Genomic DNA, 27,617 nt, shown 5'->3' on the forward strand with positions numbered 1-27,617 from the left:
AGTACTGGTTTCCTTCTGGATACACATGGACTGATATGAAGGATTCCAATGGGGTCACATACCCTCACCCCAAAGACCTCCTGGCAACCATTCCCTTGGCATTCATCTTAGTGATCATCCGGTTTAGCTTTCAGAGGTGAGTCAATCATGAGCTTTTCTGTCTGTTTTTCCCTTTCAAAATTTAAGTTTTATTGATGCTTTTTATTACTACAGAAGTCACTGCTTATCATATTATACTCCTTCCTACAACCCCGCTCCCAACTTGAACCTTCCCTTGTAACAAAAAAACAAATGCAGAGGCCATGTCTCACAGCAAATATAACTAGTATTCTACAACCTTAGCTTCCTCCCCACTTCTCCAAGGAGAGCAGAGGCAGGTATCCTTCTGAGGATAAAACAGATTATTGCTATTATGTGGCATTTAGGTTCTTACTAGTGTTCTTTTAACAGAGATTATTTTAATAATTTCCTAGTTCTTCCTTCTGTCTGTATCAGTTTGTAGGTGTCTTCTCAAGTTTCTCTGAATTCCTCACATTTGTTATTACCTATAGCATATTGAAATGATATGGATCAATCAAGGATTTATTACACACCTACCATCTGCTTTATTGCTGCACCCAAGGACCATGTGACTTGCAAATGAAACCTTCATTATATGTTGTCCATCCCATTGGAATGGGAATGGGAATTGGCTTACTTCTCTATTTGTATCCCCAGTGCTAAGGTACATAATTACTTAACAAATTTTTTTCATTCATTCATTCCTACTAAGTGCCAGACCTTGTACTGGTCACTTGGGATACAAAGGAGGAAAAAATCTTTGTCTTCAAAAGCTTACATTTGGGGGAAGCGAAAAGGGGACAAGATGTAACACATGTTCACATATCCCAAATTGTCATATTCTCAATCACTGAGGGATAATTATGCTTCCAATTTTTTTCTACTAAAAAAATACAATGAATATTTTGTTTTCTATGAGATCTTTTTTCCGCTTTGAAGCTCATAGGAACATATAACTTGCACTGGGATGTGTGGGTAAAGAAGTGTGAACAGCTAATGATTTTTCCTACTCAAATCTCAATAGTTTTTCCCAACACTTTAATGAATTCATAGATTTGCCAACATTGTATCAGTATATCTGTCTTTCCACAGGCCCTTCAAAGTGGACTCCTTCCATCTTTGGTTATCTTTGCCAACTTGATGGGTTTAAAATGAAACTTCAGAGATATTTTGACTTGCATTTCTCATTCCTATCAATCTTTCATATAGCTTTTTTATAGCAAATTCTTCTTTTAAAAGGCAAAGCATTTCTCAAATGCTAATGATGTTAATCACTGTTGACCAAACATTTCTGAGAATTATCTATTTATGTCCTTCAACCATTTAGATATTGGTAAATTATTCTTTATCACATATTTTGCATTAGTTTTCCACTTATCTTGGATATTAGATTGTTATCAGAGATAACTGACATTTTCTCATTTAATGTTAATATCTTTTCCTCCATTTATATCTTTTATATTGATTTTCATTTTCTTTCTGCTTAGTTTTCCTCATACTAACATGATGCTGATCTAACTCCACTGGTTCTTCCACCCCAACCTCAGTAAGCATTTATTTTTGTACAATTCCTCATTTTGGGGTGCCTGAACTCCAAAAAGTGAAGTGATTGGCCCAATGTAAAACACAAAAAACAAAACTAAGGATGTAACCCTAGGCCCCTGACTTCAGTTTCATTGTTTTTTCCACTGAACCATGTTGTTTATTTTATATTTTCAAATTAAAATTTTTTCAATGAATAAGCAATTTTCTCTCCCTCTCACCCCACCCCAAAGAAGATAAACAAAGCCCTTGTAAGAAATATGCATAGTCAAGCAATACATATTCCCTTCTTGGTCATGTCAAAAATGTGTTTCATTGAATTGAGTCCATTTCCTCTCTATTAGGGGTGGGAAACATACTACATCATCAGCCCTCTGGAACCATGGCTGATCATTTCCTTGATAAGAATTCTTAAGTCTTTCAAGTTGCTCATTTTTACAGTGTTGTTATATTTTACATTGTTCTCCAGGTTCTGTTAACTTCTGTCTACATCAGTTTATACAACTCTTCCCAGGTTTCTCTGAAACTGAACCTGTCATCATTTTTTGAGGCACAATGATATTCTTTTAAATTCACAGACCATGATTCCTTCAGCCATTCCTTTATTGATATGTAGTCCCTCAGTTTCTAGTTCTTGGCCAGCATAGAAAAGAGCTACTATAAATATTTTTGTACATATGAATCCTTTTTCTTTGATTTTTTAGGGGGTATGGTATCTCTGGGTCAAAGGCATGCACACTTTTTATACCAGGTAATAACTTAAAGAAGCTAGCTAGGTTGAAAAGATACTTTGCTCACAATAATTCTGTGGAATTGTGGCATAAAAATATAATGCAACATTACCAGTTCATTGGAAATAAAAGGGATACTTATATCTTTACTTTCTTTCAGTACTCTATATTCTAGCATCATCATCATCATCATTGCTAGAATTTTTGTATTGCTTACTATGTGACAGGTACTGTGCTAAGCATTCTACAATTATATGAGCTTCACAGCAACTCTACAAGGTAGATATTATTATTATCCTCATTTTTCAGTTAAGAAAATTGAGGCAGCAGAAGTCAAATAACTTATCTGGGATCATAGTAAGTATCTGAGATAAGATTTGAACTCAGCTCTTCCTGACTCCAAGTTCTATCCACTCTGCTACCTAGCTGCTTCAACTAGATGATCCTGTGGGCCTCCTTCCTCCTCTCTCACATACATTTCTACTCACAAACATTCCTATATCCTGTCACTTCTATGCCCTTTCTATATTCCTTATATCTGGACTATTCTCCCTTCCCTAGGAATTGGCAAATTATTCTTTATTGCATATTTTTGCACTAATTCTTTACTTATCTTGGATATTGGAAATAACTGATGTTTTCTCATTTAATGTTAAAAGTATTACATATCATATCGATTACTCCATTTATTTCTTTAATATTGATTTTCATTTTCTTCATTAGGCAGCATTGTGCCTTTCTGCTTAGTTTTGCTTATACTAACTTGATACTAATCTAGATCCTTTGGTTTTCCCACCCCCCCCCACCTCCATAAGCATTTATCTTAATCCAACCCCTCATTTTCTTGGAAAAAATAAGTCCTAACAAGTCAGGTGATTTGAATTCTCTCCACCTCTCAAAACCCAAGTCTAATATCATTTCTTCCAGAAAACCTTTGCTGATCTTCTTCTTCTCCCTTCCTCTATTGGTGATGACCTCACCTATCTGAAAGTGTCCTTTTATTTTTCAAGTTCTCTGATGCATTTATCTTGTGATATTATGGATATCTGTGCAGGTATCACCACACAATAAACTACAAACTCTCTGAGGATAAAAATAATGTCTTATCTAAAGCCTATATTTCCACCATCCCAGCACCAAGAATGGGACTTTTTATGCAACAGGCATAATGCCTGCTGGATTTGAGAGGAGGAGAATATTTGCCCTTTGACTGTAGCCCAACTTTTCAAGGGACATTTCTGATCAGAGAGTCATTTTCAGTGAAGCTCCTATCCACTTCTTGATAGTCCAAAGGCCCCCTCACCATAAATAGAGTGATGGATTTCTTTTTGCCCAAGTTCAGTATCCTATATGAGCTGTCATGTCCCTTCATGTAGCTTCCATACATCCTCCCCACTCTCCATCTCTCTCAGACTGTGCCAAGTTAGTTCTTTTAGGCCAGTTAGTGGGCAAGATTTAGCTAAGGGAGTTCCCAAATGGCTAGGGATAATGGAAAAGGGAGAGAAGAGAGTTCTGAATCATAGTTGGTGTGAAAAGCAGGGTAGACATGGCTTCTGGGTCATGGATTTTTGACTACTCATCTCTTTCTTCCCTCACAGGACCATTGGTGTATATCTGAGCAAAGTCATGGGTGTTCGTGATCACATTAGATTAAAGGCTGCCCCCAACCCCATCCTGGAGTCCTTTTTTCAGACTCAGAGTTGGAATCCCAAAGAGGTGAGCAGACTCCAGGTATGGAAAGAATTCTGTGTGAAGGCCTGGCTCAGAAACAGACTCCTTATGCTATCATCTCCTCTGGGAGGATCAATCTCTGTCGAGTTGACATTGGATAGAATTGGCAATCTACAATAGCCATCTTCTTCTCCCAAGAGCGAATTTTCTCATCTGAAAAACTGGGAGGGGGGGATAAGGGGGAGGAGAGAGGGAGGCAGCTAGGTGACTCAACGAGTTAAGTGCCATGAAAGCCAGAGATGAGAGGCCCCGGGCTCAATTCTTACCTCAGACACTTTCTACCTGTGTGTCCCTGGGCAAGTCACTTAATCTCCACTGCCTACCCATTTCCAGTCTTCTGCCTAAAACCAATACAGAAGGTAAGGGCTTTTAAAAAATTGGGGGACTGAACCTCATGATTTCTAAGGCCATTTGCAGATCTGACATTCCATTTCTGTGGATATGTTTGCTCATTAAAAGTCAGCCTCAATTCTTCACTCTCACCACCATATTCAATCAGCTGCCAAATCTTTATTTCATCCACCTCAAGCATCTCTTGCATTCCTCCCCTTGTCCCCTCATTATATTTTGTCTTCATTATTGTTCCAGATTGATCTCCTTGCCTCCCCTTCCCATCTATCACCTGTCCACTGCATAGCTGCCAAGCCAATAGTTTATAACTGAGATCTGACCTTGTCATTCCCTTACTGGAGAAGTACTAATGATTCCCTATTAACTCTAAGAATCAAATGGAAACGTTTTGGTATTTCATATCCTTCATGATCTGACTCCATGTTGTCTTTTCAATAGTCATTACATATCACTCTCACTCCAACTCTCCCTGGGCCAACTTAACTGGCTTAGTGGGTGCTTAATTGAATGAGGACCCACACAAAGGTGGTGGGTAGCTGCAACAGTGGAGAGAAGACTTAGATGAGTGATGTTTTGAAAGTTAAAAACTAGACTTGGCAGGAGACTGGATTTGTGGAATGAGTTCAAGAAAGAAGTCGTGGATGATTCTAAGGTTTTGAGTTTGGGTGGATGACTGGGAGAATGGCAGTACACAGGCCAGATGATGTTTACTGAATGCTCTCCATGTTCACTCACACCTCTTGGAACTCTTAACTCTAAGGTCACCTCCTACAACATGGCTTTTCTGATTTCCCCATAATTTGTGTTTTCCACAAATTACTTCATGTTTATTTTGCTTGTATTTTGAATATTTTTATCATACATATTTCCTAGTAGAAAGCAAGCTCTTGAAAAAAGAGAATATTTGTTTTTTGGTTTTGCACCATACTTGGCACATAGAAGGCATATAATATTTTCTGAATTGAACTGAAGTCTAATGTTCCTGCCAAGTTTGGTTCTTTCAGAAAGAAAGGCCCAACATGAACCTCTTCTTTGTCTCCTCAATATCAACAAGACTCTGGCAGGAATTGGTATGTGACTTAAGGAATGCTTTGACTAAAGGACCTGCCCAATGCATTGGTCTGGGGACAGACAGAGAGGTGGCTTCCTGGCCTCTGCCCATGGACACTAGGCTCAAGCTTTCTGGACTGAAATATGTTCCTTACCAGACTGTGGTACCTGGGGGAAGGCTAAGCACTTCTCGAGGAGGAGACCTAAACAAACCAAGGGAAGAGGGCATGTTCTCCCATTGTCGCTGAGATTAAGGTCTCCCCTTTCCCTTGTTCCCCAGGCTCAGTTGAGTCTTCTGGCCAGTCAATGTGGCCTTTCTGTGAGACAGGCTCAATGCTGGTTTCGCTGTCGAAGGAAGCAAGAACAGCCAAATTTGAGAAAGTTCTGTGAATCCAGGTAAGCTCAGGATGGGGAATGATGAAGGACTGGCCCCAGGATGGGGGAAGTGAGGGAGCAGACAGGGAGGAGAGAGCAGGTTAGAGTCAAGGAGCTTTGGGATCAGACTTCACTGGGAAAGGAGGAGCCTCATTTGTTTGTCAATCAACCCCCCATAATAATAAGAACATTTCAACGTCCTGACCCTCTTTTACCCTTCTCACCCTTGTTTTTGTATTTTCAGTTGGAGATTTTTATTTCATTTTTCTTCTTTCTTTGGTGGCTTCTTCATCCTCTACAATGTGAGTATATCCTGTTCCATCCTCACCATAAGACTCTCTATCCCACTCTGTCCTTTCATCTTTGCTATTCTCATCTTCAAATCCTCATTATCCCTCTGACTCTTTCCACTCTACTTAGTCAATTATTATATTTCTTTAGTATTTTTTACAATTAACAAGCATTTATTTTCTTTCTCCCCTTTACCAAACCTCATGACAAAAAAACAGCTTTGTCCAGCAAAACAATTCCCATATTAACCAGATCCCAAAATTCTACTTTTATCCCTGATCATCATCCTCTCTCCTTCCTTCTGCTCTCATCTACTCCATCCCTATTCTCTTTGATCCAGTTCCCATATTTATCATGTACCTCTTAAATTCCCAAGTGCCAAAACTCTTCATCTCCCTCCTTCTACTTTCTCGCCCTCTCTAACCATCCCCTTTAGCCCTCTCCTTCCTCTCCATCCCATCCCCTGCCTTTTCTATATTCTTCTGTCTCCTCAGTCCTCTTGATCTCCATCTTCTTTATCACTATCCCTGTCCCTTCATTCCTCTCTTCACTCCCTTCTTATCTATCCTCACTTTCCCCCACTACCTTTATCCCTTTATGATCCCTTCCTACATCAGCAATTTTACTGATTATCTTCCTTGGGCCATTTCCACCTTTTCATTTCTGTTCACCCCACATTGTTCTCTAAGTGGGTGAACAGGCTAATAACTAACCTAGGACTCAGAAAATAGGGAAACTCAGGTTCTTTGTTGGGTACCCAGATTTATGTGTACCATTTGGAAGGTCTTCATATGATTCCAGTAAATATCCCTTTAAGTCACAAACAGATTCGAAGCCTGTGGGTTAGCCCTGTTGGAAGTTTTACTGGGGCATGGCTGCTATGCATGCTACCACTCCCAGGAGCCACAAGTCAGATATGGATGATAAGTGCACACCAAAAGTGAAAGCTCTGAAAAGGGCTTAGCAAGCCTTCACACAGAGATGCTAGTCCTTTTTGGACAACCCAGGTGAGAATAATTTGTTCCAACAGTCATGAAGTCAGACAGTGAAATCACCAAAATCATTCAACACATCCCAGGTCATCACTAGTTGTTCTGACTTTTGTCTTGCCACTGGACTTTGACTTCTCTGGAGGTCAGAACAAGGCTGATAACTTTGTGCAACTCTGATTCTCTTAAATCCAATTCAAATGCAAGTCAAGATATCATCTCATGATGTCAGCTCTGGTCCTCTTTAAAAACAAAGGACAAAAAAACAACAACAATGACTTGGAAGGTTGACAATTTGGCCAGTATCCTATTTGATGATTTCCTAGTTTGGCAGATCACCCTAGTCCCTCCTGTGCCCAAGATTATGTTAAAAACAAAAGAGGATTCAGGTGTTGATGGGCCAAAAAGAGGAATAAACAAGAACAAGAATAGGGTAAAAGTTTCACTTTTTACATAAGGCTTTGCCTCACAGGTTTGATTCTAATTGTGTGTCTTGACATAAAGAAGAGGGAGAAGATGAAGCCAGAATAATGAATGCTATAAAATGGGAATGGGATAATTCCCATTAGTGATTATAATTCTCTGGGGAATTAATAGGAATAGCTGTTGCCTGTGAAGAATGGCCTTACTGAGGATTTTTCCCCCTTTAACCTGTCCTTTGTTTCGCTCAGGAGACATGGTTTTGGGAACCCACAACATGCTTTGAGGGATACCTCAACCAGGTAAGCAAGCATAGGACTAGGGTGGGGATCAGAGTTATCCACCAAAATACATCTTAGAAACTGAGGCTATACATAGAAGTCTTTTCCCTCTTTCTTTGACCTTTCAGTTATAAGCCTAGTAGTTGTATCAGTGGATCAAAGTATTTAATGATTTAGTTGCAATAATTCCAAATTGCTTTCAAGAATGACTGGACTAGTGCATTGGTATGTGTTCTTCCAAAGCTTCCAATAAGGATCATTTTTGTTCTTGTCTTTGCCAATCTGATGAGTATGAAGTGCAAGCTGAGTTATTTTAATTTGCATTTCTCTAATTATTTGTGATTTTTAAGCATTTAAATTTAAACATTTTTCCAAATAGTTGTGGACAAATTAGATATCTTTCTTTGAAAACTGCTTGTTCATAGCTTTAAACAATTGTCTTTTAGAAAATGTTTCTTGTTTTTATAAGAATGATAATATTTATATATGATTTAATCTTTGTGGGAAACTATGCATGTTTTTCTATGTATTACAATGTATGTATTCCTGTAAGGTAGGTTCTATTATTATCTTAATTTTGCTGATGGGGAAACTGAGCCAGACACAAGTTAAGTAACTCCCTCAAGTTCATACAACTAGTAAGTATCTGAGGAAAGATTTGTACTTAGGTTTTCCTGATTTCAAATATTGCACTCTCTTGCTTCCTTGAAGCAGATCTTTATTTATCTTGGATATATGAGACCATTATTACTGAAAATTGCTGTCAAATTTTTCTCTATTAACTGTTTTCCTATCTAATTTTAACTACATTTGTTTTCTTTATATAAATTTCTGTGTTATATCATCAAAATTGCCCATATTATCATCTCTGATTCTCTCTATCCTTCCTTGGCTGTGAATTCTTCACCTATGCCTAGTGATAAAAAGTATTTTCTTTCTTGCTCCTTTATTTTGTTTTCTCGTGTGACCTTTTATATCTAAGTCATGCATCCACTTGGAACTTATCTTAGTATATGGTATGAGATATTGGTCTATACTTAATTTCTGCCAGATTTTACTTCTGTTTTCTGAGAAGCCTTTGTAAAATAGTGAGTGAGCCCCAGAGCTGAAGTCTTAGAGTTTATTAAACACTGTGCTACAATGTTTATTTGCTTCTAAATGTTACATACCTAATCTGTTCCACTGATTAAATTATTTTTCAACCCAAAACACTTAGTTTTGATGATTATTCCTTTGTTGTATCATTTGACATCTGGTTCAGTTAGGTCCCCTTCCACTTTTTATTTATTTTCCTTAAGATGTTTTACCCTTTTTTCACTTATATGTATGTTATTATTTCTTAGCTCTATAAAGTAATGCTTTCATAGCCTAATTGGTTTGGCACTGAATAAATCAATTAATTTAAGTCATTTTTATTATATTGATATATCCTGCCTCTTGACAAATTAATGTTTCTATACTCATTTAGGTGCATTTCTATAAAATGCTTTTATAATTCTTTTTTTTTTTTAAAGTGGGATGTTTGTATGGTCTTTATTGTCTTTGTGCTGTATTTCTCGTCCAAGTTGCTTGTAGATATCTGAGGTTTTTCTTGTATTAGGCTGTCTTTAGACCCAATTCTAATCTGATAGGAAGTAGAACCACTAAAACACTGTGAATCTGAAGACGGAGTCACAGGAAGTGGTGGCACAAGGTCAGTCTTTGTATTCACTTCAGATAGAACTGATCTTTCTCCATCTGAACACTGGGATCTTCTGTACTGGCGGTAACTTCATGGGGAGTGAGAATGTCTAATACGAATTGGGTCATCTTGAGTCCTAACCCAGGTCCATGGCTGGAGGAAGAATCACACTGACAATGCAATATGCAAGAAGAGGCTCATTCTTTACTAGCAATAATAGCTAGGGTCGCTAGACAGAGAGGCATGCCTGAACGACTTTTATAATTCTTTAGATATATTTCATGCATATATCTCAGTAGATACATAAAAATATTTTATATTTTGAGTCACTTTGTATAGAATTTATCTATCTCTTTTTTTGTTTGTTTTGTTGGTAATATACTGAAAAGCTGGTGGTTTATGTAGATTTATTTTGTATTCTGTACTTTTCCTGATTATTTTAAAATAATTTTAGTTGACTCATTTGAGTTCTTGTTTCTTCTTTGCCTATTCTTACTCATTCAATTTTTTTTCCTGTTCTATTTCTATAGCTAGTATTACTAAAATAATATCAGCGATAATGGACATCTTAATTTTGCTATCTGATCTTATCCAAAAGGCCTCTAACCTTTCTCCATAACACATAAAGTTAATGTTACATTTTAGGTAGATATTACTTGCATGTTAAGGAAAAATTTATATATTCCTTTATTTATAATGTTTTTAAAAGAAAATGGTAGATGTGACAAAAAGATTTTTCCTGGATCTAGTGACATAATAATGTGCTTTTTATTATTTTTGTTATTACTATGTTCTGTTGTTTGTATTTCACTATTATTGAGCTGACCCCTGCATTTTTGGTAAATGTTCAACTAGGTCATAATATATAATATTTTTCTTTTTATAATATATCATTTTATTGATATCTTCTGCTTTCACCTCGCCTAGATATCTTCCTGTGTCCCTCTCCTAGAGTGCCATCTCTATAACAAAGAATCTTTTAAAAGAGGGAAGTAAAAATATACAGAAAAACCAGTCAACACATTAAGTATAGGATAATTTATGCACTATTCCTCACCACTGAATTCTTCTTAACTGTCCACTCAGTCACTTCTACAAAGAAGCAGGAGTGTTTTCTCATATTTCTTCTTTGAAGTTTGTTCTTTATTCTTTTACAACACAGTTTCAATGATGTCACAGAGGTTATTTTTCCCATTTACATTGTTACAATCATTGTATATGTTGTCTTCCTGACTGTTTTTTTCATTGTGAGTTAATTCCTTTAAGTCTTTCCATGTTTCTCCATATTTGTCATGAATGTTTCATAGGATACATTACTACTCCATGATCTTCATGTATTATACCTTGTTTAGATGTTTACCAAATAATGGACTTCTTTGTTTACAATACTTTGCTATCATGAAAAGTGCTCCTATAAGTATTTTTGTATATATGGAGGCTTTCTTTTTGTCAGTGACCTCCTTGAGGGTGTATACCTAATACTGTAATCTCCAGGTCAAAGGGGATGACATTTTAATCCATTTTTTAGCATAATTCCAAACTGTTTTCCAGAATGTTCCTCTCAGTTCACAATTCCACCAATAATGTGTTAGTATGGCTCTTCTCACAGCCCCTCCAACATCAACTATTCATTTTTTATCACCTTTGACTTTTTGCAAGCTAAGAAGTGGAAGTTTGAGGTTTTTAATTATATTTCTCATCTTAGTGTTTTTAAATCTTTTTCATCTAATGTAATAATATCTTTCCTAATATTGTATTCAATACTTTGCTTTCTCTAATTGCTCTTCCTTGCTGAAGTACCAAGACCATATTTTTATCATAGAGTTTGGAAGGATTACCTGTATTCCTATTTTTGAAAACAGTTCATATAATATTGAAATTGTTCTTTGAGTGTTTGATAGAGTACTTATAAATCCCACTGGTCATATGGTATTTTTTTAGTAATTAATTTATGGTTTGTTCATGTTTCTGATATTCAGTTGTTGGAATCATTTTTCTGTTTTGATAATTAGCATGCCTTGTATTTGTGTAAATATTCATTGATTGCATTGAAATGATCAGGTTTGACATATATTTGGGCAAAAATTCCTTTATTTCCTCTTCAAATGTTATACGTTGTTCTCATTCATTATTTATATAACTTGACTTTCAAAAAAATCAGAGCAGTTAATTTTATATCTGTCATATTAATTTTTTTCAAAAAATATTTCCAGTTTTACTTATTAATTTATTGATGTTAGTATCTTCTTTGATATTCAGATTTTCTACTTTGATATTATAGCAAATAATTAATAATAACTGAAGAAATAACAAAACAGGCATCATAAATGAGTCAATGAAATCCTAGTCAATCCTAAAACTCTGATTACAGAGTGGGACAGATTTTTATGTATTAAAATCAACTAGGCAAATAGACCCACTAATTATAAGAAAAAAATAGGCTAGGAAATTAGGTAATCTGATTTTTAATTAGAGAATAGATTAAGGGCTTTCTCTGTAGGGAGAGAAGAGTGAGTTTTGGTCAAGTTAAGAAGAAGCATGTAAATTTCGGTCTTTCTCTTCCCAAAATTGAGAGATACTGATTAATTATACCCACCTGCATTTATGAAAAAATAAATGGCTTATACCATCTAGTTTGCCATTGATGATTTGCATAAAAACAATAAGAGAGAAAATAATACCTACGGTAGCACAAAAGAGTCAGTATTCATGAAACAAAATCTTATTTATTTTCTCAATTCCCACACCAAACCAACTCCATTTTTTAAATGGTCTTCACTCTATTTTATCAATATTTAGTTGAGACATTTTTACTTGGGGGGGGGGCAGTTATCCTGTCTGTGGTTTATGCCTAATATGTTCTTTATATCTTTTGTTGAGGAAATCATTTTAAATTTCACATTTTCTCCTAAGGACTGTTTTAACTGAATCCCATGAGTGCTGATTATGTTGTCTTATTATTTTCTCTGATAAATTTTCTATTGTTACTATAATTTGTTCTTTGACCCAACAATTATTTAGGAATCAGTCTTATTAATTTTAATCCTTTCTTCAAAGGTTCTTCCTGAATAATTTTATTGCATTGTGCTCAGTAAAAGATGTGTTTAACATTCCTGCTCTTCCACATTTGTGTAATTTTTGTGCCCTAAAACCATTTTTTACAAAGGTGCAAACATCATTTGAGAATATGTACCCTCCTTTTTACTCATGCAGTAATTACCAGAGTTTTGTCATATCTAACTTTTATAAAATTCTATTCAAGTTTTAAACTTTCCTTATATCTTTGTCAGCTTTGTCTAGGTCTGAAATTGAAGTGCCCTCACTATTATACTTTTACTACCTATTTTTCCTTTCAATTCAATAAACTTTTTTGTTTATGCATTTATATTATGTGGTGCTTTTAAGCATAATGTAATTCTCCTTTTTTGTTTTATCTATTGCAGTGTCTGAAGTCATGATTGCTTGTTTTGTTCACTTGAAGCACAATATTGTTCCTTGAGAATGTTATTTTAACTCTGCTAAAATATTAGTGTGTATTTCAGTTGTATTCCTTGTAAACAGCATCCTGTTAGATTCTGATTTCTAGTCTATTCTGCTGTCCTCTTCCAGTTTAATAGATGAGTTCATCCTATTCTCACTCAAGGCTATGATGGTTAATTTGGTTTTTTTGTTGTTGTTATTCAGTTTTATTAGTCGTGTCCAACCCTTCCTGACCCTTTGGAGGGTTTTCTTTTCATTGGTTGTAATTCTAGTTCCTTTTCCTTAGAGAATATCTTATACCAAGCCCTCTGATCCTTTAATGTAGAAGCTACTAAATTCTACATAGTCCTAATTGTGACTCCATGATATCTGAATTTTTCTTTCCAGCTACTAGAAGTATTTTTTCTTTGGTCTGGAAGCTCTGAAATTTGACTATAATATTCCTGAAAGTCATCCTTTGGAGATCCCTTTCAGTAGGAGATCAATGGATTCTTTCCATTTCTATTTTACCTGCTAATTCTAGACTATAAGGAAAGTTTTCCTTGATAATCTCTTGAAGTTCAATGTCAAGGTTTGTTGTTGTTTTTTGGTTGGATAGAGGGGTTGCTTCTGGCTCTCTGGCAGTCTAATAATTCTTTTTTTTTTTTTTTAACCCTTGTACTTCGGTGTATTGTCTCATAGGTGGAAGATTGGTAAGGGTGGGCAATGGGGGTCAAGTGACTTGCCCAGGGTCACATAGCTGGGAAGTGGCTGAGGCCAGGTTTGAACCTAGGACCTCCTGTCTCTAGGCCTGACTCTCACTCCACTGAGCTACCCAGCTGCCCCCAGTCTAATAATTCTTAAGTTATCTCTCCTCAATCTATTTTCCATATAAGTTGTTTTTCCAATGAGAAATTTCACATTTTCTCATTTTTCATACTTTTGATTTTGTTTGATTGTTTTTGAAGCCTCATAAAGTCTTTAGTTTCCACTTACCTAATTCTAATTTTTAATGAATTATTTTCTTCAGTGAGATTATATATCTCCTTTTTTATTTGGCTAGTTCTACTTTTTAAGGACTATTTTCTTCATTGAACTTTACATCTCCTTTTTCCTTTGGTTAATTCTATAGTTGTTTATTTCAGCAAATTTTTTTATATCCCTCCCATTTTTTATGCTTCTTTTACCAAGCTATTAATACTTTTCTTCATGGTTTTCCAGGATTGTTCTCATTTTCCCCTAATTTTTCTTCTGACTCTCTTATTTGGAAAAAATTTACACCTAATATCTTATTTCTTAAGTATATAGATAATTGGGTGAGATTAATAAGAATGCAAATCATTCCCCAATTGATAATGGTCAGAGGATATGAATAAGTAAGTTTCAGATAAAGAAATCAAGGCTATCCATAGTCACATAAAAATTTATCTAAATCTTGATTAGAGAAATGCACTTTAAAACAATTCTTAGGTACTATATCACATCTATCAAATTAGTTAATATGACAGAAAAGGAAAATTACAAATATCAGAGGGGTTGTAGAAAACTTGGGACACTAATGCACTGTTGATAGAATTGTGAACTGATCAACCATTCTAGAGGGCAATTTAAATTATATCCAAAGCCATAAAATCATACCTATTGGTTCAAAAATACACTACTTACTTTATATCCCAAAGAAATAATAAAAGACAAGGTCCTATTTGTTCTAAATTATTTATAGCTGATTTCATTATAATAGCAAATAATAGGAAATTAAAGGGTTTCCATCAGTTTGGGAATAGCATACAAGTTCTGCCATATGATTGTAATGGAATACTATTGTACTATAAGAAATTATGAGCAGGATAACTTTGGAAAAGAAAAATTTAGAAAGAGCTACATGAGCTGATACAAAGTAAAGTGAGTAGAGCCAAGAAGATATCATATTTGGTAAACTTGATAATAGCAATATTGTATGATGAAAAAATATTAATATCTTATCTATTCTTAGCAATACAATGATCCAAGATAATTCCCAAGGACTCATGATGAAAATGCTGCCTTCAGAGAAAGAACTGAAGGATTCTGAATGAAGACTAAAACATACTATACTTCAGATTCTTTCCTCATTTTTTCTTCCACAAAATGACTCATTTGGAAAACTGTTTTACATTACTACACATGTAATATCTCTATCAGATTGCTTATTGTCTTAGGGAGCAAGGAGAAAAGGAAGGGGAGAACTTGGCCCAATTTTTTAAAAAAGGTTAAAAATTGTTTTTACATGTAACTGAGGAAAAAAATAAATTAAAAAAAAAGAATTTCACTGAAAAGGGAGATCATTCTACATTTTGTTAATACTAATTATTATGGAGTTTTTCCTGACATTGACCAAGAGTTGAAATAGAGTTCAAGAATCATCTGGTAGGTACATTTAACTGTAATTTAAAATACAGCTTAGTGGGTGGAGACAAAGTGAAATAAGTCTAGAAAATAAAACTCCATATAATATTGTGAAGGACTTTAAATGTTTTAAATGCCAAGCTAAATAATCTATATTTTATCCTAGAGGCATTGATGAGCCACTTTTTTTTTTAGCAAGAAAACAACATGATCACACATGTTTTCAAATCACTAATAACAAGATGAATGCAAATGAAAAAGGCCCTAAAGATTTACCTCATACCCATAAAACTGGCTAAGATTACAAAAGATGGGAATAGTCAATATTGAAAGGGTTGTACAAATGTACAGATACTACTGCATTGTTGGTAGAGTTGTGATTCAGTAAACCATTGTTGAAAGCAATTTAAAATTCTCCACATAAAGTGACTAAAATGTCTGTATGTCCAGAAAAAAGTAAACAGCATCAATAATGCTGTCAAATGCTTTGCTAAAACTTGGATAAATTACATATACAACATTCCCCCAATTTACAAGTTCAGTAATCTCATTAGAAAAAGAAAAATATTTTAGTCCGGTATGAACTGACTAATTGTAAGTGTCTGATTTTGGGGTCCAAATGGTTGTGAAAAGAAAAGGTACATGAGAGGGTCCTTGGTCTCATGGAACCCAAGTCCCTGATCAGTTTCTCTCTCCCTTTAAAATTTATAGCTTTTTGTTTGAGTGTTGGTTTGTTTAGTTTGGTTTGTGATATGTTGGATAGCAACATCATTTGACCACATGGTGATTTAACCCTAAGCCTCTGAAGATTGGTATATATTGCTGGTACTTGTTGGAGATGAGCTTCTACCACTCTTTGCTGCTCACTCTGCCCTTTGATGTGAAGAGGAAGGTGAGTGTGATTAGAACCCAGGCTTTAGGGAAAATCCCTATACCCATCAGCTAGATGAAAGGAGAGAACGGGAGTAAAGTAAAGGAGTAAAGTAAAAAAATTATTGGAATTGACTATTCCAATCCCTGTCCTCATGGGAAAGTGTTAAGCTTGGCCATGGCTCTAAAAACCAATCATTGGGACATACACAGGGCCTCCTCCCATAAAAGCAAGGGTAGCCCTGGTGAGTCTACTAAGCTATTGTGCTTTGCTAGGCAAAATGTGGGATTGAGGAGGGCTAGAAGAGAGAGCAGGATCTTAAGTGTCAAATTAAGTTTAACTCCACAATCAGCATATATCCTCTGAAACTTGTGTCACCGGGTTAATATCAGATCTAGTTTCTATCTCTCCTATTATATTGTTTTTCTACAACCTCTACCTCCATCTCCTGCTGATGTCATATGTATCCTGACTTTAAATCTTCTGCTTCTATCTCATTAGTGTGACTCTGCCTCCCCTTGACAGACCTAGACCTCCCCTAGAGGATACCACTGAAGCTAGATGGAATTGGGGTGTGCTGCTTTGTTAACTAAACATAGATCAAGTCTAATCTTGATCAAAGGCCAGGCAAACTTCAAACCCAGAGAAGTCCTAGAGGTTCTAATGTGATGGTTGCCTTCCACTTCCCAGGACACCATGGAACACATCATCCACCACTTTATCGTCATTACCTTGTTGTTCTTCTCCTATTGTTGCAACTTTGTGCACATTGGTGCCCTGACACTGTTACTACATGACATAACTGACATCTTATTGGAGGTGAGTAAACCATCCTTTCTTCTCCTGTCAAGGTGAATGCAATTGAGATCAACCTGAGCCTCTGAGAACCCTTATGTACAAAGACTACAGTTCCAAAGGTCACAGAGCATGTCTTAGTATTGCATACACATTTAAATACACATTTTGGAAGGGACAGGGCAGCTAGGCAGCATAATGGATATAGTCTTGGACATGGAGTCAGGAAGATCTAAGTTTAAAACTAAACTCAGACACAACTACCTGAGTGACCTTGAGCAAGTCACCTAACTTCTGCTTGCCTCTGTTTCCTAAACTATAAAATGTAACTAATAGCACCTCCCTCCCCAGGTTGTAGTGAAGATCAAATAAGATAATATTTTTAAAGTACTTAGCAGTTTCTGGCACATAGAAAACACAATATAAATACTATCATCATCATCATCATTATTAGATATGAATATCAGAAGTGAGGTATCCATTTGAAGAACTGACTATATATATAAAATGAGAGAGAGGAGAGAGAGAGAGAGAAAGAGAAAGAGAAAGACTGGAAAGATTCTAGAGGAGGATAATCAGAAGAAGTAAAGGACTGAAGTCTAAGCCAAACAACAATCAATTGAAGGAATTGGGACTATTTGACTTGGAGAAGAGAAAATTTGCCATTTGAAATAGGTAAGACAAAGTAGCTGATATCAAGTATTTGAAAGTCTGAGACATGGGAGAATAGACTTTTAATTGCCTCACTCTTAAAAATAAATTTTAATTGCCTCATTCTTATCCTTTCCAATCCATCCTCAATACAACTTATTAATAAATTTTCCTAAAGTGAAAATTTGACCTACACAACAAACTCCAGTGGCTCCCTATAATGTCCAGGATCAAATAAAGACTCTTCTGTTTTGGCAATTCAAGATGTCACAACCCAACACTAATCTCCCTTTCTAGTCTTGTTGGACATTATTCCCCTCTGTACACTGGAATGTAGCAAAATTGTCACCCTTGCTGTTCAAAAAGTCCAACATCACAAGATTAAAGATGCATCAGTGTCTCTCTGTTTCCTTTCTGCATCCTAAGGGTCACTGGACTTTTCTCTCTGGCTTACAGTTGAGTGGTTAGCACAGTGCTTTGCATATATTAAGTGCTTCATAAATGTTTTTTCAATCATTCTTTATTCAAATGTAGCACCACATTTCTTTTCTCCATACCTTTGCAATGAATATCAGAATCACAGAATTTAGAGTAGTAAGGGATATTCAGAGGCCATCTAGTCTAATGCATCTGTGAAGGGAGCTTTGTTATAACATATTAACAAGTGGTTGTCCAACTTCTGCTTGAAGATCTTGAAAGAGGACAATTCACCAACTCAAGAGGCAGCCCATTCCACTTTGAGACAGTTCTGTTAGGAATTAACTGTTGTTAGGAAGTTTACCTGACATCAAACCTAAATTTCTCTCTCTACAACTTCAGTTCATTGTTCATTACTCAACCACCTGGGAACAGAGAGAACAAGTCTAACCTATCCTCCACATGACAGCCCTTCAAATACTTGAACAGAGCTATTATGTTGCCCCTGACTCTTCTTTACCACAGGCTAAAAATGCCAGTTCCTTCAATCTTCATATGTCATGAACACAATGCCCTCTACTGTCCTGGTTGCCTTTTTTCCACACTGTGCTCAGAATTGAACACAATGTTCTAGTTGTGGCCTGATAAAGGTGGAGTAGATTGGGACTATTACCTCCTTGCTCCTGGAGGCTAGGCCCCTCCTATGGGAGGCCACATTACATTTTTAGCTACCAAATCATACTGCTGGCTCATGTTGAATTTCCAGTCCACTAAAACCTCTAAATTCTTTTCAGAACAACCACTGTCTACCCACGTATGAAATTGATGTTTCTGTACCCAAATGCAAGGCTTCATATTTATTCCATCCTATGGAATTTTATTTTATTAGATACAGTCCAATGCCCTAGCTATTGATACTTCTTTGATTCCTAATTCTGTCATCCATCTGATTACATTATTTTTTTCATCTGTCTCCCATCTTATCCATGGGAATATGGTACTTCATGGGAAACATCTAGATAAATTATCCATAGTGTTCCCAATATCTACCTAGTCAGTAATCCTAGTCTGCCATCACTTGCATTTGATGTGCCACCTCTTTTCATCATCAGATTATACATGTTCATGAACTATCTTGCTAACAATCCTTTTTAAAAATTTCCTAGGAATAGGATTCAAGCTCACTGCCCTATAGTTTGCAATGTCTATTCTCTTCCCTTATTAAAAAAAGGGAAGATCCTGCCCTTTTCTCGTCTTGTGACTTATATCCTATTTTTCCATGATCTTTCAAATATCACTGACAAGTCACATCTACCAGTTTTTTCAGAACTTGATGATGTAGTAGTTTTGGACCAAATGACTTGTATTCATCAAGAGCATGAAAACAATGCTCTTACAAGTTCATTACATATCTTGGATATCAACTTCTTGTGATTTTTGTTTTCCTTGTCATTTCTATTCTATCATTTTTTTTTTGGTGAAAAGTCATTCATTTTTGCAGAGGAAACAAATACAATAAAAATCAAGCAGTTCTACTCTCTATCTGTTGCCAGTGATTGACCCATCCATTCTAAGAGGTCCCAGCCGTTCAGTGAGTCTTTTTTTTATCTCTCAACATCTTTATGTTATTATAACCCTTTTGGTTATTCTTAATTTCCCTAGATAGGTTCAGTTCATTCTTTAGCTTTCCTGATGCTATTTTTTTTAGAGAATTTTGTATATTTTTATATTCAAGTTCTGGCCTCACTTCCATCTTCTGCATATTTCTTTTTAAAATCTGAATTACCTTCTACATCATTCCCTTTAGATCCCATTTTTTCTCTTCAACTCAGCTATTTCCTTTTGTCTCAGAATTTAATTCCTGAGCATTTCCTATCTCTCTTGGGAAAACTTACTGAAAAAATTTTAGTCTGTTGGATCTAAGCCCTCTTCTGAATCCTCTGAAATGTCAGACTATGCCATTTTTTTCTTTTTCATAAAATCTAGGATGTGGTGGTCATCTTCTCCAAAAGGTCCCATCACTTCTCCCATCCCATCTAGTTCCTCTCTGTTAATAAGAATCAGATCCAGAACACAATTCTCATTTGTTAGTTCTTCTACCTTTTGAAGTTTGAAATTATCACTAAGTCAAATTACAGTCTCAGGTGCTATTTGCCTTTATGGATATTTTTTATAACAACAAAATTTGAAAATATATACAGTCTTCTTTTTCTACCATATATTAATAGGAATAGGTATTGTATTTTGTCAAAAAGCTTTTTTCTGCATCTATAGAGATAATCATGTGATTTGGTAGTTTGGGCATTAATATAAGCAATTATGATGATAGTTTTCCTAATATTGAATTAGTCCTACATCCCTAGTATAAATCTGAACTGGTCATAATGAATGATCTTTGTAACATATTACTGCAATATCCTTGTAAGTAATCTATTTAAAATTATAGCATACTTTTAGGTCCATTAAAGAAATAGTTCCATAATTTTCTTTCTCTGTTTCTGCTCTTTCTGGCTTAGGTATCAGCACCATATTTGTATGATAAAAGGAATTTGATGGAATTCCTCTTTGCCTGTTTTCCCAAATCATTTCTATGGTATTGTTCTTTAAATATTCAGTAGAATTCACTTGTGACTCTGTCTGGTCCTGGGGATTTTTTTTCACTTCCTTTTTTCTGAGATGAAATTATTTAAGCATTCTGTTTACTCTTTTGTTAAATCTGGACAATTTATATTTTTGTAAATACTTATCCATTTCACTTAGACTGTCATATTTATTGACACATAATTGGGCCATAATTGTTTTAATTTCCTCTTCATTTGGTGGTTGAATTCACCTTTTTCATTTTTGATACTGGTGATTAGATTTTCATCTTTCTTTTTATTAATCAAATTAACTGATGCTCTACCTATTTTATTCATTTTTCATAAAAACTCTTTTCTAGTCTTATTTATTAATTAAATGGTTTTCTCACTTCCAATTTTATTAATTTCTCCTTTGATTTTCAGCATTTCTAATTTTATCTTTAATTAGGGATTTTTAATTTGCTCTTTTTCTAATTTTTTTAGTTGCATGCTCAAATCTGCTTTTTCTCTGTTTTAATGATATAAGTGTTTAGAGATATAAATTTTCCCCTAAGTACTGCTTTGACTGTATCTCATAAATTTTTATATGCTATTTCATTGTTATCTTTCTCTTTAATAAAATTATTGATTGTTTCTATGATTTTTCTTTTATTCACCCCTTTTTTAGAATTAGATTATTTAGTGTTCAATTCATTTTTATTTTATCTATGGCCCCTTGTCAATTGTGATTTTTTTGCATTATGATCTGAAAATGATGCATTTATTATTCCTGCTATTCTGCATTTGACCATAAAGTTTTTATGTTCTAATACATGGTCAGTTTTTGTATAAGTGCTATGTACCATTGATAGGGTACATTCCTTTCTATTCCATAAAATTTTCTCCAAAAAAAAACTATTAAATCTAACTGCTAAAATTCCATTCACCTCCTTATCTTCTTGTTTATTTTTTGGTTAGGCTTATCTAGTTCTTGTCAGTCTGACTGACAGGGATCTGACCCAAAACTAATGAGACTAGAGTGAGTTGTTGGTATAGCAAAGCTTTATTAGAGGAAAGGAGGGGCAAGGGGAAAATCCTGGTGCCAGTAGAGGTAGCTGTGGGATCCTGGGATGGGGGAAAGGAAGAAACAGCAATAAGGAACAGTCCAATGCCAAGAGAAGTGGCTGTGGAGAGCCCTCTGAGTATGGGGAAGGGAATGGTGGGAAAGGAGTAGAGAGGATGTAGATCAGCACCAGCAAAGATGGCTGCTGAGTCTCCATTTGAATGGAGATGGATGTAGCCTCTTGTAGGGATAAGATAATCTGTGTTGCCTCTATTGCTCAAGGTGGACTACCTGGACCAATCTTATTGGATGGCCCTGAGAGGGGCTGAGAGTCTCAGTCTCATGGGTTGAGGAAGTTTCCAGGGCTGATGGTTAGTCATGTGAGAGGTCATTTTTCCAGGCCTGACAGGAAATCCTAGTGTTCTGCCAGGTTTTGTTGGGGCATTTTCTGATTGGGTAGGTGCTGGGAGGGGGTACTGTTAGTTTCAGTAGGGTTTGGGGAAAGTAGGGTTTTAGTCCCACAGTCAGTTCTTAGAAGGGAAAGTTGAGGTCCCCTACCAGTATAGTTTTACTGCCTATTTCATCTTGTATCTCATTTAATTTCTCCCTTACAAAACTGGAGCATTTGTTTAGAACTGATATTACATCATTATCTATGGTGCCCTTTATCAAGATGTAATTTCCTTTCTTATCTTTTTTAATAAGATTGCTTTTGCTTTGTCTGAGATCATGATTGCCATTTCTGCCTTTTTTTTTTACTTTAGCTGAAACATAATGTTTCTACTCTAGTCCCTTACCTTTACTTTATGTGCTTCAAATGTTTTCCTTGTAAATAACACAATGTATTGATTCTGGTTTTTATTCCACTCTGCTTTTACACTTCTGTTTTATGGGAAAGTTCATCCTTTTCACATTCACTGTTATGATTACTAAGTGTATATTCCTATCCATCTTATTTTCCCCTTTTTAATCCTGCTCTTTCTCTTTCCTTTCACTCTATCTTTCCTCACAAGTGTTTGCTTTAACCACAATCTCCCCAATTTCATTCTCTTTTCTATTATCTCTCCCTATTTTTATTCCCCTCCTGTTTCTTTATACAGTAGATAGGTTTCTATAACCAACTGAGTATGATTGTTATTCTGTCTCTGAGCCAATTCCAATGAGAGTAAGGTTTAAACATTGCCTGTCACCACCCTTATAATCCCCTCCACTATAATAGTGTGTTTTTTTTCATGTCACTTCAGGTAATTTACCCCATTCTACCTTTCCCTTATCTCTTCTCTCAGTGCAATCCTCTTTTTCACCCCCTTGATATATTTTTATATCATGTCATCCTAGTCAACTTATCCTGCACCCTCTGTCTGTGTGTACTTCTAACTACCCTAATAATGATTATATTTTTAGGAGTTATAAGTATCATCTTCTCATACAGGAGTATAAATAATTTGACCTTATCAAATCCCTTAAATATTCTCTTTCTTGTTTACTTTTTTGTGCTTCTCCTGGGTCTTTTATTTGAACATGAGATTTTCTGTTCAGATCTGGTCTTTTCACCAGGAATACCTGGAATCTTTTATTTCATTAAATGACCATTTTCCCCCCTAAAAGAATATACTCAGTTTTCCCTGGGTAGGTGATTATTGGTTGTAAATCTCATTCCTTTGTCTTCTGGAATATCATATTCCAAGCCCTCTGATCCCTTAATGTAGAAGCTGCTAAGTCCTGTGTAACCCTGATGGGCTCAATGATATTTGAATTGTTTCATTCTGGCTGTTTGGAGTATTTTCTCCTTGGCCTAGGATTTTGGGAATTTGACTATTATATTCCTGCAAGTTTTCATTTGGATATTTATTTAAGGAAGTGATCGGTGGATTCTTTACATTTCTATTTTACCCTCTTGTATTAGAATATCAGAGCAGTTTTCTTTGACAATTTCTTATAATATGATGTCTAGGGTTTGCTTTTTGACTTGACTTTCAGTTGGTCTAATCATTCTTAAATTATCTCTCCCCAGACCTATTTTCTAGGTCAATTGTTTTTCCAGTTAGATATTTCATATTTTCTGCTATTTTTTCATTTGTTTATTTCATTTTATTGTTTCTTAGTGTCTCATGAAGTCATTCGTTTCCATTTGCCCAAAACTAGCTTTCAAACCTCCTTTTCCATTTGGCCAATTCTAATTTTTAAGTAATTCTTTTCTGCATTGGATTTTTGTACTTCTTTTTTCCATCTGGCCAAATCTGCTTTTAAAAGTATTATTTTCTTCAGTATTTTTGGATATCTTCTAAGTTATTGATTTTCTTGAATCACTTTCATTTCTTTTCCCCTTTTTTCCTATTCTTCTCTTACTTGATTTTTGAAATCATTTTTGAGCTTCTTCAGGATCTAAGACCAATTTCCATTTTTCTTTGAAGCTTCGCTTGTAGCTACTTTGAGTTCATTATCCCTTTCCAAGTTTGTTCCTTACTCTTCCTTGTCTCCATAATAATATTCTATGGTTAGGTGGTTTTTCTTATGTTAGCTCATTTTCCAAGCTTTTTTTACTTTTATTTATATCCTAAAGGTGGGCTTTGTTTTTAGGGTAGAGAAACACTCTTAAACCTTGGTTTTTCTTTGCTCCTCCCCTCAGATATAGTTCTGGATGTCTACAAGTTTTGGTTCTTCCAAAGTGGTATGATGATCTTTGGGATGAGAGTTCTGGAAGCTGCCCGCCCCCCACTACTGATTCATTCTCTCCTTGATATTGTAGGGCAAGGCACACTGTGAGCTAACTTTTTCTGGTGTTCAGGACCTCACCATGAGTTTGGGCAGTGACTCAGGACTTGCACAGGCCAGGTACACTGCAGACTGCCTTGTGCTTGGGTTTGGGACCTTGTTGTAGGCTTGCACTAGGAATCACAACTTCACAGAGTAAACATGATGGTGCTTTTCAGTTGGCTTAGACAAAGTCTCAAAGTTGGCTTGAATCTCAGTTCAAAACCTCAAGCAGTAGGTGGGGCTTGTTGTTGACTTGCACTGGTGCTTCTTAGTGTAGCCTTGCTGCAGCTTGTGCTCCCTTCTCACACAAGTGAAACAGATCCTCTCTGCCTTCCTTCCAAGTTCTTTTCTGCAGGAAAATTGTCTCACCCCATTCCCTTGTTCTTGAGATCTATCTATCATCTCCGATAATCTGATAAGGATGGCTTACTTGATAAGGAAGCAACGGACACTGAAGATCTTTTAGCTCATGCTTCCAGCTCTGTCTCCAGGAGCATGGAGTTTATTATATATATTTCAAGACTCATTTCACACAAAAGAACCTCTCCCTGAAACTTCACAGATGCGCAGAAGTTACAAATTATGTCATATCAAAACACAAAAGGTCTCATTGGCTTCAGAATAGATAGAACAAGGCCAAGGCTGAATTTTGACTGGGTTCTTATCAGAAAGCCAAGTCAGAGAATATTTTCTCAGGGTTGAATTGCCCCTGCTAAGGTTTTGGCCTTGGCCATACCAGGCAGCTGCATTCCTGGCCAAAGGGGAAGAATGTTAACCTCTTAAATTCAGGTTTGCTAGGAACTTAAAGCTTTTCAATAAGGCCACAATACTTTTCAACAAGAAATCACAAGGATCACAAAAGGGGTCAAAAGAGGAGTCTCAGATTTTTATCTGTTCTCTTATTGGCTTCCCACATATTTCCCCCTTTTCTTTAAATTAAAATGATTTATTACACAGGAAAACTTTTAATAATGAAAGGAGTCATCAATTAGTTATAATCATAGCTGGATCTGATAGGATTTACAGATTAAACTGTTCATTTATGGTTCTCTACACTTTGTAGGTTCTCCCATTCCAGTATTAATTTTGAAGCATTATTTTAAATTTGATTGGAGAGGATTCATAAAGAGGTTCAACTTTTCCATGCTTCCATTCTGCCATCTTGCCTCTTCCTCTTCTATGAATCTTTCATAATTACTAGTTTCTTTTAGTACTCCCTTAAAGTGACAGTTTATAAAGGAAGCCTTTCTGTATTTTCCAAAGATAGTGCTATCTTACCAAAATCATCTTGTATCTGTGTCTTATATACAGATACATGTTTTATCCCCAAGTTAGAATCGGTTATATTGAGGGAATGGTCAATTTTTAATTTCGAATGTATTTCCAGCACCAAGTTAATGCCTGGCCCAAAGTAAAAATTGTCAATTGATCACCTTATTTTTCCAAGAGGAAAGTATTAGGAATAATGGAGGTGGAGGAAGTGAGAAGAGACAAAAAAAATAAGCAGCGTTAGGCTGATCTGGAAAAAAAAAAAACTTGGATTCTGATCTAAAGGGCAGAGCTATATGTAAGCAGAATGGGTAGCCTCTTAGAAGTAGCAATATTCCCATTATTGGAGGTCTTCAAATAGAATTTGAATGATAATTTATCAAGGAATTATAAGAGAGATTCCTGATCAAGTAAGCATTAGACTAAATAAGGCTTCTCTGAACTCTGAAATTATATGATTATAAGATATTCTTTCTTCTTCCCTCCCAGGCCAATAAGATGTTCCATTATGCACGGTGGGAAAATACAAGTGAAATACTCTTCATCATCTTTTCTGTGGTGTTCATTTTTAACCGGCTTATTCTCTTTCCAACCAAGTGAGCCTCTTCCTAGGAGTCAGTGAGGGTTGTGGACAATGGTTGTGAGCCCTAAGAAACCTAGGCCCCAAAGTTTTCCTCTTATAAGACCTTCTGTTGCCAAAAGCTGCCCTTCAAAAAGTGAAATGAGGGGTGGGGCATCTGGGTAGCTCAAGGATTGAGAGCCAGACCAAGAGATAGGAGGTCCCAGGTTCAAATCTGACCTCAGACACTTCCCAGCTGTATAACCCTGGGAAACTCACTTCCCAGCTGTGTAACCCTGGGAAACTCACTTCCTCATTGCCTAGCCCTTACCACTCTTCTGTCTTGGAACCAATACATAGCATTGATTCTAAGATGGAAGGTAAGGGTTTTTTTAAAAAATGAGCTGAGGAAGCCTTCCATGTATGAGGAAATTGGGATGGGGATTGCTCAGGATTAATGCTTTTCCTCTATCCATGGGGGCGTATGTTGCTAGTGACCAAAGATCGTCTGAAAAGTCTCCAATGTGACCTAATTTCCTTTCTCTCCTGCAGAATCATCAATACTACCTTGTATCATTACACGTTAAAGCCCTTCTTTGGATATTATGTAATGATTATCTTTTCGATAATCCTGCAGGGACTCCATGTCTTCTGGTCCTATCTCATTCTCACTATGGTCTATTCATTTGTTGTGGGCGATAAGGTATGTACAAAACTGGCCCTAGTCTTGGCTCCTAATCCTTATATAGCTTGGAGAGCTTCCTGTTCTCTTAGTGACTACTTAAGCAACTCCCTCTAATACTAATACTTATCCAGACAGTCCTGGCAGAAAAGGAGGAAGGCTTCATTCACCAAGAGTCCTTGTCTTTCTTTCTCTCTTTCCACTTCCTTTCTCTCCTTTTCTCTATCCATCTCCATCTGTTGTCATCTGTCTTTCTCCTCTTTCCATGTCTTTTTTCCATGACTTTCTGTTCCCCTTCTCCTCTGCCAGTTTTTTATTCTCTCCTTATCTGTGTGTCTCTCTTTTCTGTTTGTAATCTCCTTTGTTTTTCCTTTCTCTTTTCTCTTTTACTGTCTTTCTCCATTTTCCTCTATCTTTTTCTTTTCCCTTTGATTGGTTATTTCCCTGTGTTCATCTTTCTTCCTTTCTGATTCACTTCCTGTCATGGCCTCTGATTTTCAGGTGAAGAATGATATGAGGAGTGACTCAGAAGAACAAGACACAAGTGATGAGCAGTCCAAACCAGAAAGAGAAAGGAACAAAAGCCTCTAATCTAATGATGACACCAACTCTAACAATCTCCTTTGGGTTTGAGGAGAAGTAGTCC

At 35.9% G+C, this 27,617-nt stretch overlaps 1 protein-coding gene across 1 annotated transcript; it reads left to right on the forward strand.

Annotated features, from left to right (window-relative positions):
* The first annotated feature begins 35 nt into the window (after nt 1–35).
* Nucleotides 36–27,562, forward strand: LOC123232288 (ceramide synthase 4-like). Its single transcript, XM_044658688.1, has 10 exons — nt 36–136; nt 3,932–4,049; nt 5,746–5,861; nt 6,085–6,142; nt 7,792–7,842; nt 16,146–16,238; nt 16,908–17,036; nt 26,220–26,326; nt 26,842–26,992; nt 27,473–27,562. The coding sequence occupies exons 1-10, from the start codon at nt 36–38 to the stop codon at nt 27,560–27,562; spliced, it is 1,014 nt and encodes a 337-aa protein (XP_044514623.1).
* The last annotated feature ends 55 nt before the right edge of the window (nt 27,563–27,617 follow it).

The sequence above is a fragment of the Gracilinanus agilis genome, chromosome 1, assembly GCF_016433145.1.
Source record: "Gracilinanus agilis isolate LMUSP501 chromosome 1, AgileGrace, whole genome shotgun sequence".
In the NCBI taxonomy this organism is placed as follows: Eukaryota; Metazoa; Chordata; class Mammalia; order Didelphimorphia; family Didelphidae; genus Gracilinanus; species Gracilinanus agilis.

Excerpts from the sequence above, each read along its gene's own strand:
- LOC123232288 (XM_044658688.1), top strand. The coding sequence starts at position 36 with ATGAAGGATTCCAATGGGGTCACATACCCTCACCCCAAAGACCTCCTG. Across the intron at positions 16,239-16,907 it reads CCTTTGATGTGAAGAGGAAG|GACACCATGGAACACATCAT; the intron begins GTGAGTGTGATT and ends TCCACTTCCCAG. Across the intron at positions 26,993-27,472 it reads CATTTGTTGTGGGCGATAAG|GTGAAGAATGATATGAGGAG; the intron begins GTATGTACAAAA and ends TCTGATTTTCAG.